The sequence below is a fragment of the Augochlora pura genome, chromosome 2 (genome assembly GCF_028453695.1).
Source record: "Augochlora pura isolate Apur16 chromosome 2, APUR_v2.2.1, whole genome shotgun sequence".
Taxonomy (NCBI): domain Eukaryota; kingdom Metazoa; phylum Arthropoda; class Insecta; order Hymenoptera; family Halictidae; genus Augochlora; species Augochlora pura.
This window is the reverse complement of record NC_135773.1, coordinates 11,201,698-11,216,715: the sequence shown is the minus strand read 5'-3', so window position 1 is coordinate 11,216,715 and position 15,018 is coordinate 11,201,698. Positions and strand designations below refer to the sequence as shown.

At 42.0% G+C, this 15,018-nt stretch overlaps 1 protein-coding gene across 1 annotated transcript in view; it reads right to left on the bottom strand.

Moving 5' to 3' along the window:
* Positions 1–12,852: 12,852 nt before the first annotated feature.
* The window catches only part of Neto (Neuropilin and tolloid-like), a 189,900-nt gene continuing 187,734 nt past the window's right edge, over positions 12,853–15,018 (bottom strand). Inside the window, exon 9 of the mRNA XM_078191608.1 lies at positions 12,853–13,857. Within this exon, the coding sequence (XP_078047734.1) occupies positions 12,865–13,857 (993 nt within the window). The 3' untranslated portion in view covers positions 12,853–12,864. The remainder of the gene's footprint in view (positions 13,858–15,018) is intronic.

Sequence of the window (15,018 nt, the reverse complement as noted above, 5' to 3'; positions counted from 1 at the left end):
GGCCATTAACGGTGTATTTATACGTTCGCCGGAAGGTCTGGTGAAATACTAGCCGTCGAAGAATAATGGCGGGACGTGGCGTCCGCGGGAAAAAGGTGCAATTTTCCAATAGGCGGCCGCGCAGTCGCGTGATAGGGCGCAGCACGAATTCTAAAAGTTTCTTTTAGTGGCCGTATATCAATCCGGCAGACGTCGCGGTGTCATGAAATCGTGATCTCCGAATGGGCGTAAATTTTTTCCCACGCTCCGAAACTGCACCTCCGCGGCGAATTCTTTTTCGATCAGCTTCCTACGGGCGAACAGCCACTTTTCCTTCTTTTATTCCTCCTCCGCGGATAAATTTCCCCGAGCGCCTGGGAGCCACGACCATTATGTCACGGGATCCACCGAGGGGAAGAGCATTAATTTTATGGAGCTGATGATCGTCTTTTTTTATTCCGTCGTCGTCCCCAGGTGAGAACATTTCGTTGACGGAACCGGAGGCTGCGATATTTCTTACCGGTCGTCGGGCCGAGTAATTTCGGGAATACACAGCCCCCTCCATAAGCGTTGGGGCTTCTCTATCAGTGTCATAAAAGAAGGTGATGCTCAATCCATATCGTTCAACAGCTGCTAGCTTTCTTATTATCGAATGTGTCATCGTGATTCATTATCTATCTGATCACGCTCGTGTCCAGTAAAAATCGTGTTGAAACATTTGCCCAGGTAACTTGACGCGTAAAGAATTGTGCCAGTTTTTACTGCTGAACAGCATTTGAACAGATGACTCATTAATTGTCTGTTTAACGTAAAGTTTTATTCATGTTCGCAATGATTACATTTTCTTAGTATTAGATCCGGCTTCTTTGTACAGAATAAAAATTGTCTACATTGATTGCATGCCGCAAGAGCTTTACAAACATTTATTTCATTCCTTAATAAGTTAATGACAAGAAAACAGAATTTGATTCCAACTTAAAGAAAAGAAATAACGGTTCTATATGACAAGTTATAATTGAAATCACCATGATGACTCTGACTCGTCAAGGTACAGCAAAGGTAAATAAGCTGATTTAAAAGGAATCGCTGATGCAAAGGATCGTCGAAATTTCTGTTTCCCGAGTTCATTGCCGGGAGAGCGTACGCGGTAGTAGAGAGGTTTACGTTCTAAAAGCATCGAACTGTTTCGATTTATGGTCTTGTCGGTGGGTTTCGACTGCCTCGGACTCGGACACATTTCATCGCGGCCGATTTATCGATCAAGACCGGGCGTAACCGGCCACCGGTTTCACGCGCCTCGGAGGATCCATTGAAGAAATCCGATGGCCGTGGCTACCGCCGGCGCAGAAAGAAGCCAAACGCGTTTACACGCGAGGATTGTGCAGGATCGCGGAGGGGCGGTTCTTTTTCGTTTTGAAACACCGCGCCGGGAAAGAAAGGAAAATTTATCCTCGCCGCGGCGCGACAAAAACATGGATCCTCTCGCTGATATAGAGGGACCGGTGAATGGGGGATGCTCTCCAACGTGGATGTGTGCGTGGGCCACTAGGAGAACATTCACGACCTACAAACGTATATTTACCACGGCGTCTGGTGCTCGGGCTGCCTCGCCTTCCTATATAAGCTGGATTCCACGACGCCCGAATGTGTCTTGTTCTCTTTGCGCCCGCGGAAACGTCGAAAAGGATCCTCCTTACACCGGATGCTCTCGAAATGCTTATTTTACGGCGGCGGCGTCATAAAGGCGCGATCTTCCAATAAGCGTAAAACTTTCGACTTCGATCCGCCGTTACCCTACGGACACCTCAATAAATACAGATGCAGCGAAAACAGGCTTGCTCCCGTATTCTATCAGTCAGACTTCTCTTCTCTCTTCTGGCTGACAACGCAGCTTCCAGGATGTCAGACTCAGGCGACCGCTCGCAAAAAAATCCGGATGCTGAACTTTCGATTTTACGAACATTTCGAACATTTATACAGAGCTCGAAATTTCTACAAAAACCATTCGCCTATTTCCATGAAACCTTATAATTAGCTTGCTGATTTTGGGCACCTACGGTAATGTTGGATAGTCCACTAATGTTCAGGACAATTGCTATTTTATCGAATAACGTTGAGGATTGCGTTGAGACTCAAATTACGAAGAGAATTATGAAATTCTGCTATGCTCTGTGAATACGTTTACTCTTTACGATGATTTTGCATAAAATAGTAAGAAGGAAACTGAAGACACATTTCCTGCCGAATATACTACAAATTGAATGGCCAGAAAAAACGGGAAATTGTTTTCCTATCTGAATGTAACATAAACATGAAGATCGAAATATTCTCTTCAAAACGATGGCTTGAGACTCGATATAAAATTTATTTAGCAGCTTTGTTTTGCGTCGAATGGAAAACCCACTGCTCGTGTTAGAATAATATAAAATGCACGAAGATGTTACATAACTTATTCCCCTTTTCTGTTCCATAAACCAATTAGTAAATCATAAGCCAAGTTTTAAGCCGGCGTTGCAAAAGGGAAATTTTAGTTTTCAAGCGCATAAAAGATTCAACTAGAAAGAAATTCCTTGAAGGTTTATAGAAATGTTTCAATTCGTAGCAATTTGAAAAAATATGGCTCGCGAAATGATAGGATTGTGGCTTTAAAACGAGTTCAGGTTCATCTCTGTGCGACTCTTTTTTATCAGCGCCAATTTTTTTGCAACGCTGTACACTTTTCGGTTCTATTGTATTTCTAAAAACACTCACAAAAATGATTCATTCCGGGCATAAATAAATCTCGAAAATTCTGTTGGGTGCATTTATACGATCTCGCAACGCAAATAGTTCACACGCGGAAAAAACGAAGATAAACAAATGAAAGATTTATTAGATATTGCACATTTAGATCCGTCGGTATATATGCCGAAGTGATGGCAAATAAATTTATACGGTGCTACTTTCTCGCAAAAACTTTTCTCCGAAAGGAGTTTTCCGAAGCACGTTTTAACAAATCCGAAACTTGAATGAACGAATATAATCGTCGAAGGTCTGGCATACTGTTTGTCGATATCGTCGAACTCAACGTTGAAAAAATACAAACTCGCAGTAGTGGAACTTCACGAACTAACGCAATATTTCTCTGCAAATAGAGCCGGCAGTGTGCTTCGCTATTCAGCGAGCTTCTCGAATTTGCGTTTTCATATCGACGTACATCCTCATCCAAAAGTATTAAGATACTTACAGAAAATTAAATAAATTTCAAAGGCCGGTGGATAATTGTTATAATTTCTTCACTTTATTTCATCGTTAACTATACTTTACGTTTTAATAAAAATAACATGAATTTAATAAAAGAAGATTAAATTTCTTTTCCGTCGATATCTCCACCGCGTGTTTTAAATGTCTATTGGACTAATATCTGCAACGGTTTTATTACTCCTATTATTTCTGATCCAATTAAAGATTCCATGTATTTTACGATATGTTCTACATATTAAAGAAAGAATATCGGGAAACTTTCTGTGTTCTACCAAACGAAACTATGAACTGAACACAACATACGTTTTCAACGAAGAAAATACAAAAAAGGGTAAACTAATTTCAGAAGGAATCAACAGTTATAACTTTGTATGTACTTTTGCGTGCATTTAAATTGAACGAAAATTACAATGTATTATTAATTTTATGCGATTATTTTATATTAACTTACTTATTTAGGATGGGCAGGTGTCCTGGTATTTTTGGAGGCGAGTGTAACGTATCTCGATATCGTGCCTCGGCCGTCCATGTATATCGGGAACGCGCGTTGTCTATGATGGAACGGTCGCGTAAGTTCGCCCAGAGAATACTTTGGAGAGCGGCCAGTGCATAATCGCTTCCGATAAATACTCGTCGCATTGGCGAACGGAAATGGCTGACAATAAGGACGATGAGATCAGCTAGCAGAGCAGTGAATGGCAGGAATTCGTTCGTCCGATCACTCGATGAATTCGTCTTGCATTGCTGGAACGAAGCAGCCTGCCAAGAAAATTCTTCTCCACTCGAGTCAACTTGACCTCTCGCCTCTTAACCCCGCCTCTGCCGAAATCTCTACTGTCGCGAGAGAGGACCGGTAACAGGAAGATCGAACGTCCTTGGCAACAGGCTGATTCACGTAACTAAGCCGCTGATACGATTTGAGTGGCATGAACGAAACTGTACGGTCTTTACTATTTTATCACGTTCGCGGCTTTCTTTTGGAAATTAGCAACAAATTGTGCAGGGATTAAGCTAAAAGGATCTTGAACACATTGCTAATATTGTCTTCAACTAATCAATAATTATTCAGAAAGTTCCGCGGATCGCTCATTGGTTGTTGTGAAAATCCTAAAGCTAATGTTTTGTTTTATGGAGCAATGAAAATTGTTTCAATTCGAAAAAGAACATATCTAACGTCAGATATGTATAATTATGCGTCAGAAAAGGTAGTGGAAGATAAGCGAGGTTTCAATCTAAACGAAATAATACAACTATATTCGTAAATTCTTCATGTCCTTTTCAGTCTTGATCGGCTCGTTCTCTTCACAAATGCGTAGAATTCGTAGAAACGGAATAGAAAATAGAATCGTCTAGCACGGTTGATAAAAATATCCCAACACCGGTACTAACTATTGCAAATTTGTGAACGGAAACGTGGATTCGGCTGGACTTAACCGTTTGAGGACCGTATGTGGAATGAGCGCTTAATATTTGAAATTTGCTCGGTTTGATAAACACAACATCCGGATATTGCTATGGATTTAATCAACATGCCGTAGCATTCGCGATTACGCTATTTTGCAGTTTATACAGAAGCGATTTGTTTATCGGATTTCTTATATATTATTAATTACGGCAACCAACGTTTATCCCGTGGAATCGATGTTCATAAATATCAGGTTACTCGTCTTCTCGTACTCGGAACGGCACCGTATATGTTGATCAAAGCATATAGAAACGAAGCACCGTTTCATATTCAATTTTGTGCATGCCCGCATCAGAAATTCGTTGAACGAAGCTACGTACAGATACCCGGATAAGAAAGGGATCGTACAGTCGGCGCGGCTCACGAATTAGATGGAAATTACGACAGAAATTTAGATAACAGCGAGTGCGAATCCAGAGGTTTATGGGTCGCCCTCTGACAAGGATATGATTAAATTAGATCGCAACCAGTTGCTCGTATCAGCGGCGATAAAATAAATGCACAGGTACTAATCCATATTAAAACGCTTAACTCGCGTGGCCGGAATACTTTCGCTTAATCCGAGCTGTCGTTGATACAAATGGTAATAGCGAGCTTCCAGCGAAATAAACGACAAACACGTATATTCTATTTTATCTTGGCTCGATTTCCAGCTTTCGACTATAAACGAATAAATTTGTTTCGCTGCGTATTCAAGATGAAAATTGCTCGCCGCGTAAAAATCAGAGTACCCTCGACAGAAATGAGACAAAGCGACGGTAATTTTTAAAGTTGAAGCTGAAATGTTGCGGATATATAGAAAACGAAAATGTGGTATGAATATTTTTTAACCGTAAGAATTTTTGTTAAACTTGAAATATTCCAACGAAAATATTGCGATCTCTTTTTCACTCAATTCAATTTTTATTGTTGTAAAAGTTCTGAATTGCTAGATGAATATTGCAATCGGATTTAAAATCAACATGTCGAAATCCATGGAAAATGATGTATCATCATATGTCGATAAAAAATCTAGCTGTACATGGTGTTGGATAAGTCACAATATTGTTGGAGTATTTTAAGCTCTATATACATTTTTAAGATTAAAAATGCTCATACTACATCTCTATTTTTTCTATATTTCGCAACATTTAAACTTTAACGTGAAGTAAAAATCATCGTCTCACCACGTTTCTACTTGAAGTTCCCCGATTTTTACACAACTTCGTTACTTTCCCTACCGTGCGTCGTTCGCGTTTACGTAAAACGGGCATCTAATGAATGAGTTTGATAAAATAAACTTTCGGAATGGCTTAAGATTTAAGGACAATTCCGTCTAAACCAGTTTGACCTCCCTTGCAAATTCTGCAACATCAGCTATACCTCTCTGATTGCGCAGTTCCCGTAGGAAGTTCCTCGCGATTTCAACAAACTTTGCAACCTTGTGTGCCGTTGATTCGCCAGCTGCAGTTTCCCATGAAAATATCCTTGATTAATTATTTCTACTCTAAAAAGTCTGGTTCCGAGAAGGCGAGCCCGTGGCAGAACGCGCAAACAATGATCGCGGGTTGTTGACTCCCAATACGTCAATGAGATTGAAATTGAAACGCGGCAGGAAGCACAAGGAAAGTTTCGCCGACGCGAATGCATTTGCATCGCTGATGCGCCGGTGCCGGGCAAAAATGCTAAACAGAACGTTTCAATAAAATCCCATCGGGTGAAATTTACGTCGGAACGATTTCAGGGATTCGATCGATGACGAAGAATAACCATTAAAAACACAATATGTCATTGTCGTTCATCGTCCACCGGCGCGCAGCCTCCCGGCATCGACGTGACTACGCTGCCGCGCACGTACATAAATTACAAATTATGCGGAAGAGATAAAGGTGACCGAGCACCGTGCAGTCCCATAGACGTAAATGGTGTATACGTGTTCGCCTATTGTACATGCACCCCGGGGTAGAACGTGTCAAAGGGAGCCGCGTTTTGCCGTGATTTAACTCGTGTCTTCATTATTTACGTTTCTTTGAGCCGTCTTGGTAAACGGTCACCGTTTCATTAAATGAGCAAAAACCATGTGTTCGCCCCAGTTTTTTTCCCCGGGGTCCCAGTCAACCGTATTAATTTCTGCCTTTGTGGGCCGGCCAAACTGAGTCTCTCATTATAATTTTAACTGGGAACCGCTTTTTGCCCGGAATAAACCAAAAACCTCCACTTTTCTCAATCAGTAGACACACTGCACTTACTTGGATCCAGCGTTTTAAAGGCCTCCCGTTCTACGCAAGCACTTTTACTGGTTAATCTTGCTGATTAATTATTATATAATAATTTAAAAAATATAATTTAATGTATTGTCAGTCTACTTATGAATTCTGTTGCAACAAGTATATTTTTCTCTCATAAATCATTGCTCAGAACTACACGTATTGGGTGTCAAAATAGTTATGAACAAGGTAAGATGTCGACGCTGACATGGGACAACTTTTTAAGTAAAAAGTTTGTAAAGAGGAAATTTAATTTACTGTACCTCGATGGTCTGATACCGACACCAAGTTATAAACTTATTTCAGCTTCGTTTTGTGTCTTTCTGCTCTGCTCGAAGTCTAGTTATTTGTAGTTTGCAAGCAATAACAGCGAAGTAAAGTGAACAGCAGGAATGCCATTTATAAATGACTACGAGCATCGTCTTTAATTACACACGTTTATCACTCGTCACGTCTATGTTTCACGAAATATGATTCTCCTTCGTTGGTAAATAAATGCTGTGTTGAAACTTCGAAGTAGCTGGATGCGTCGTAACATCCAATGAGGTGTAAATTATTCAATTTTAAGTTCTTCGACTTCGCTATCAGAGGAACCATATGCGATATTGAAAACTCAGCATTATTTAATTCGACAAGCATTCGCAACGAAGGAAGAGCAAACCCCGCTAAACTCGAAGTTCATAAAATATGTCTTTCAACTTTCCACGAAACCATCGTCACGACTTAGACTCAGCTCTATAAAGTTATGAAACATCGAATTAAATTTACACTTCCAACGCAGCGAATATTTGATTTTTCAACCCGCGACTTCGTATAATGCGGCAAGGCTTAACGAAAGATAAACCTTGGTAATCCTCTTTTAACAAGAAAACCTGCTAGCTAATTATGAGCGAAGGTTCCCGGCTGACTCGAGAGTCTTTGAGTGTCTGGAGAAACACGGTTGACCGAGGACACTGTTCCAATATTAAAAATTGAAGTGCGCTACGTAGAAAATCGCGCATGAGGCGTTTACCGCGTTGAACAATTGATCCCGCTGCGTGGACGACCGCCACGAAACTTACCTTTGTTAAAACGTTTAGCGCCCGCGAAGTCTCCGAAGGGACTTTTAGGATGAGTGATATAAAAGAGGAAGAGGAGAGGACGCGCCTCTCCATGGCTTTCGACTCTTTTATAATTGACGAAGGACAGTCTACGGTAAAGGTGTAATGGCGGTGTTTCCATCAAAACGGCCGCATTATTTTAAAAGTACTATATTTATTATTCGTCCGTCGTATCACTCGAGCGGACGTGTATGCGTCGTTTATATACAAATGTGTACACTCTGTACATTCTGTTCTATACGGATAAACGTTAACACGAACCTGTACAGAAGCGAGAATTTTGTTGTCGTTAACTAAACGCTAGGTTCCTGACAGCTTTACAATGTGTACTTTGCTTAGACCAGTTAGAGTTAACACGCACGGTGGTTCGTCTGTTTCTCCCCCGTTCTGATAAACCCCGTATCGTTTCCTCCCGTCGCGATTCTCGATCGATCGTTTCGCCTTTTTAATTGACTAATTGAATTATTTCGTTTGTCTGCGGGCGACAGGCCTCGAGGCCCCCGTAAATCTTCCTCCGTTTCGATTCAATGGCCGATCCCGATGAAAACGTTCAATCGATCGTGAACGAGACGTCGGATTCGGGATCCCGTTCTTTCGCTCCTCTTTTTTCGAAATCATACAGAATAGATTATCGCCATTATGCGAGCCCCGATGGGATCGGGGAATAATTCGTGCCCCGCGTTCGTTAAATAGTTAACGAGCGCGGGATCGGCGAGCGAATACTTTTTTTTTTTTTCTTTCATCGAGACGATTTTGTACGTTTCACGGCACTGCGCGGTATTTGGCTCCCAAAATATGGTAAAATCTGATGCGAACAATGTATCTCAATAATAAATAGACTGTACGAATACTTCATCGAATGTTCAAAGCACGACGCATGATGTTTGTTCGCGTTCATCAATTTTTCACGGGGCTTTGGACGTGCATTCTTCGAAAATTCTGTATACTATATTTAAAGAATTTAGATAAACCATTCCATATGAATCGAGTGGCTAGAAATTTTGTAATTAAATTTGAAATTATAATTGATTTCTAAGAGAAATTTAAATTATAACTGATTTTTCATAAAAATTTAAATTGTCACTGATTTTAAATAGTAATAAAGAGGCAGCTTCTTTTATTGTATTGAATCATATTACTATATTGTTACTTCTATATAGTATATATGTTATAGTAATAATTAAGAAGGACTATATTCTCCATAATGGGTATTTATTATTGTTCTAAAGTTTGGCACAAATAAATGGCTTCAATATTTCTATTACATTCATTGGAACAATGAAGAAGACGTAAGATTCATATATAAATGGTTTTTAATTGCATTTTCATTGTTTTCTGTTGGTTTACTCGAGTTGTTCTTAAAAAATGAAACTGCCTCTTTGCTGCAACCTGATTTCTAATTCTATCTTTTACTATAACTACGTATACCTCACTTTTTCATTTCTTCTCCGATCTCATATTTTAAATAAATTAGTATGAGTTAACATAAACATAGATCAATACATAAATACATTAGTAGGAATATATACAAATTATTCAATGATTTTTAAATGGCTAAAACAAATTCGAAACCTAAATAAAAATGAGTTAACATTTATTACAAATAATTAAAGCAAATATATTAAACTGTTCAAAGATAGCATAAATACAGATTTCCTAAATAAATTCAATTTTAAATGTTTTCAAAAACGTTGCCATCATTTTTTCGTACAAACTTCGCATAACTTATGAGTTATGTCAAGGTTATGCATATAAGTAAGTCTGAGAAATAGAATGTGCTGCAATTAATAAAGGACAAATACGATATGATGTCAGTCGAAAAATCATTTTTTACCACGTTTGGGATCAAAACACTCTACAGCGCGACGATCGATCATCCTTATCGATGTATCGTCCGTACCGGTTCGAAGACGTTCGGTCGAAAGCGCGATTGGTTATAAATGCATTACTTCGACTTTCCTGTTCGGGTGTGCATAATTGTGTTACATCCTCGACTATCAATGGAAATACCGTGGAAAAATAGTTTGCCTAATATCGCAGTATCGTATTTTAATCTCGTAACGTATTACAACGGTCGAGCCGCGTAAACCGACACTATGTGTACAAAAAGGGTGTTGGGTTATGTTAGACCTGAATATCATTGTCCGCCGACAGTGTCAACGTTATTTAACGATAGGAATCTACTTACTCGTTGCCCGAAACAATCATTTCACTCTCGAAGACTCTCTCCTACGGTTATATCTTTGTCATCCGAACACTTTTTACCACTTCTGACACGCGCGAACTCGGAGCACTGTTCGGCTTTAAGATCAACATGACGACCGGAAGTACCTTTCACTCGGTTGACTAGTGGGCGACTCACTTCCGGTTTCCGATATGTTATTTCATTCCTTCGGGGATCGCTATTTCTCTCTCTCTCTCTCTCTCTCTCTCTTTCTCTCTCTTTATTTCGCAGCAAAAGCTTCTAGAAAATACCTTGACCAACGTATTCACGTTGCGCACAGGTTCACAAAGGTGTGTGATACAGAACGAGACGCGTCGTCCCCGTGTTATAACAATCAAGGAGAACTCCAGCGGAAGCATTCAACGTTCTGGTAAGTGTCAGAGCTTATTATATTAACGACTGTTAAACGTCATTGCTTGTCATGGCGGACGTAAAGGAACAGGTTAAGCGCTTCGCTATAACAATATGCGTCTTCGTTGCGGCATAGATCTACGCAAATGAACAGAGAGACGCTCCTTCCGCTTCCGTCACTTTAATTCTGCTAGCTGGTTATTAAGATACTTCGGGGTAACTGTAGAAAATTAGACGGCGGGTATTCAACCGACGAATATCGCAAGTTACGAAAGATTAACAATAACGATTCAAGTATTTGAAACAAAGAAGCCAAGATTTCTGGAGGTTCGAGATTGTTAGGTCAAATCGTATGGCATTTATTGCTTTAATCTATTCATTGTGGATTTTGGTCCGTAAATTACACTAGCACTTATACTACTTCATATTCTATTTTAATTTGTCAACAATTAATTTAAACTAACAAGTTAATATACTAAAATTCGCAAAAAATCTTGTTTTAAATACTCAAAAATTGTCAGACATTATTACTAAGTTGTGCATTTTAAAATTATAATCCACAAATTATTCGAAATCTTATTTTAAATATTATGTAGTTGTCAGACATTTATATCAAGCTGTAAATTTTAAAACTAATGTTAGATCCCTTTCTCATGCATTTATACTTTGCTTAATCTTAAGCAACGAATGAATCGTTGAACAAGCGAATAAAACGCGCAAAATCTTGCTTCTTTATTTCAAATATTACAAATTTGATAATTATGCAAATTTTTACGATTGGTCGTAAATCAGTCTCTGACCGACATTAGCTATATCACTAAACTGATTTGCAATAAATCGGTCATGTAACGTGAAGAGAAATCGCTAAACTTGATTTCCAACGACCTGACCATGTGACACGAATAGTTATGGTTAAACTGATTATCAACCAGCCATACAACTTGAATGGTATTGCCTCAAGGTCACTTGAAAATCATCGCGTAATCTCAGTTGTACAACAGACACCGCACAACGTGATTAAGCCAATGAAACCGCCGGCATCAACAAGGATGCATGAAACACATTATCTCACTGTTAACGCCTCGAATGTAGCCTTGCTAGACGAACAGTCTAATTGAAAAACAACATTTCGTGCGCATCGATCTAACAATAACATTTGCCACCTCGACAATCAAAAACCATAGGAAAATGGCAACAAGAGTTTTCCGTTATAACATATTTTACAAACGTATTTACGCGCGTACGGACGTACCCGATCTAAGCGACAACAACACCCATGTTAACAATAACAGAGCAAATATCCTGTACCCTGTTTCGCTTACAAAACCATTGGTCCATAATCCGATCGATCCGATGCGCAAAAGAATCGCCTCGGTGCCGAAGTAAACACTAGAATGGTATCGTGGCGCCGATCTCGAGATCCATCGATCTCTCGGTCATGTCAATCGATCTGACCACGCAGCGGATGGTACCCAGGGACGATCTCGACCCGTCGAACGAGCTCTGGGTGCCGACGGTCCTCCTCGAGGGCCGAACGATCCTCCGGGCGGTCCTGTTTGGCCAGGTGCGATAGAACGGCTCCTGGTTGTTACGTTTCAAGACACTCCAGATGACCGAGGACCTCCTGGCCGGCAAATGTGAGTGGGACGGGCAACTGCAGTGCTGCCAAGCCAAGGTCGGTGATTTGCAGCGGAATATTGGCACCCGGAAGGCCTCCGGAGGCTTCAGGATCAGAAGGTCGTTGAGCCTCGAGTCCATTCCAAGCCGCGACGGCTTCAAAACTGTAACGCCGTCCATCGATTCTGTTTTATTGCGGCCGGTCGACGGCAAGACAGCGTCCATCTCGACAGACCCTGGTCCGTACGCGATCGGTTTCGTTCCGTCGATTTCGCTCGAACGAGACCAGGTCTCTCTGATTGGTTCCGCAGACGGCCTCTGTGCCGAGACGCCGTTTCGCTTGGTCATTCCGGTGTGTATCCCGGAATCGTCGACATCCCGCGCAAACTTGTCCGGAGACGTTCGATCGTCCTGATCGGAGAGGCCGAACTGGTCAGGCCGATCGATCGCGCCAGTGTACGTGGATCAGGAGGACGAATTAGCCTCGACAGTAGAGCTGGTCGAAGCGTCGTCGTCCAACGAGCTCTGCGTCGCTACGGTCACTTTGTTTCCATCGTTTTGGCTAGACATATGGTGATTGCCGACAGTTTGACGGGGATGGCGTCTCTTGTAGGGCTCCCAATCCCCAGGACCCCGGCGTCAGTGCGTCGCGATCACGTCCGGCGCGCTCTTCGTGCTCTCTATACTGAACGGCCGCCTCTGGTCGACCTCTATCACCGCCTCCGCCCTGTACCTGGGATCAGGGGTCGTCTGTTGGGTGCACTTCGGCGTGCTCGAGTGCTGCGAGCTCGGCGCGTTGCTCGACCCGTGACCCGATCCGTAGAGAGTGCTTCCGTATCTCTCGCCCGAGCCGATCGTCGCCTGTCTCACCAGTTTAGGGGATGGACAGTAGGCACTGGATTCCCTGTTTGGCTGCGGACTCTGGAACCTTTGGTAGGATGGATAGTCCGGCGGCTCCGTGTAAGGGCTGCTTTGATGCAGGGGCAGTGGGTAGCTGGACTCGTGAGTGGACCAGCCAGGCGGCGCTGGGATGGGATTGTGTTTCGGACAAACGCCCATGCTGCCGTCCCGACCTCTCGACGCTGGACTGCAACCCGAACACTGGGAAGTCGGCTGCTGAGAGCTGTGGTCGGATGTTTGCTGCCCGCTATGCTGAGAAGGCTGCGAGCTATGCCGCGACTGCGAAGGGCTCTGATGGTGGTGCATGTGGTGGTGGCGATGGTGATGAAGATGGTTGGTCCCGTTTTGCGAGCTGGGAGCCCGCACGCCGAAGGTCGTGAAGCCGAGAGGCATCTCGAAGAGGCTCTCCCGCGTTTGACAGGAACTGTCCCGCATTTCTGGCTCGTCGTTCGACTCCTGCAGCCGTTCCTGCGTCGCGTTGCTGACGTTGTTGCTCTGGTGGATGTCGTTCATGTCCCGCGTGTTGTAGGTCATCTCCAGGACAAGGTCCTTCGTGTAGTCCTGGGCTATTAGAGTCGTGGGTGGTAGCAGCTCCTTGCTAGGCATCACCTCTAGGCTAGGCGACTCGCTGCCACGGTCGCCGATGTCCGTCCTAGAGGATGATATTGGACACGGTGTTGCCTTCCGACCGACTTCGTCTAATCGATTTTCTCGCGACTGCCTGATGTGCTCCTGGGAAAGTAAAACGAATTCTTTCAATCGAATCAGCAAATATTGAAACGCGTCCTGTGCACTCTGTCTTTGGATAGCTCTTGCGATCCATCCACAGTAATTAGAATTATCGGATATTGTACCAATTCTGGTGTGCCGGTGAAAGAATACATTACGTCTAAAGTGCACTGTACATTTGCGCGTTTCGTTTCAAATATAGAAATTCTTTCATTCTATTAGACTTATTATTTTATTCGTTCACGAAAGAAACTGTTGAGGACATTATTGTGGAACGGCAGACGATTGTTTAAAAAACAGTATAATGATCAATTCAATTCAGATTGAAAACACGATGGTTCTACGAAAATTACTGAAAAGCTTTTATTGAGATTCGATACAACCTTTATTGAATTATAGGCTCTAATAAGAAAATTTAATCAATAATTTCCCGTTGAATTGCGAAATAATGAACCCGCAGTCATTTTATCACGTTCGGCAGTCATAGTTCCATTTCACTCGCAATTAAAACAATGCAGCACGTCTAATACGATTAATTTTACACGATCGATAGATTAATGTTCGAACAACGGAATTTAAACGGGTACAAATACACAATGATAGGAATTAATCAGCATATACCACGAGACTTTTGTCACCAAGCATTTCATGTATGTGACGAACGTTTATCAGAATGTATCGAAGGCAATTGTTTCGTTGATCGATTCGAGATCAACTGTGTAAATACGTTCGTAACTGGCGCGAAATTCTTGCGTCGAATTAATTGTTTATTTCCATGTTACTGTCTATTAGATCGACGCCAGTCGCCCGCGATTCTTCCGACTTCAATTTTCCACGTTTTGTCCCACCTGAATGGATGAAACGAACCGTGGGCTCATTTCGTATTGTGTGTTTCACAATATCACATTTATCAGTTTTCTCCCGAGTTGCGTAAATGTTAGGCACGTACAACTGTACGTGACAAGCCCGACCCGTGAATCGAATCGAAATCTCATACGTTCGCTGCGTAATTGAAATTCCAGTGACGCGTCGATAGACGAACCGTGCGTAGCGCGAAAAAAAGCGCTTCGGCCTCCGCGTTTTTTTTTCGATGCATCGATTTATTACTAGCCAGTGATATTTTAGTTTACTTCACGCTTCATTTTCTGCGTCAAATCGCTTTTC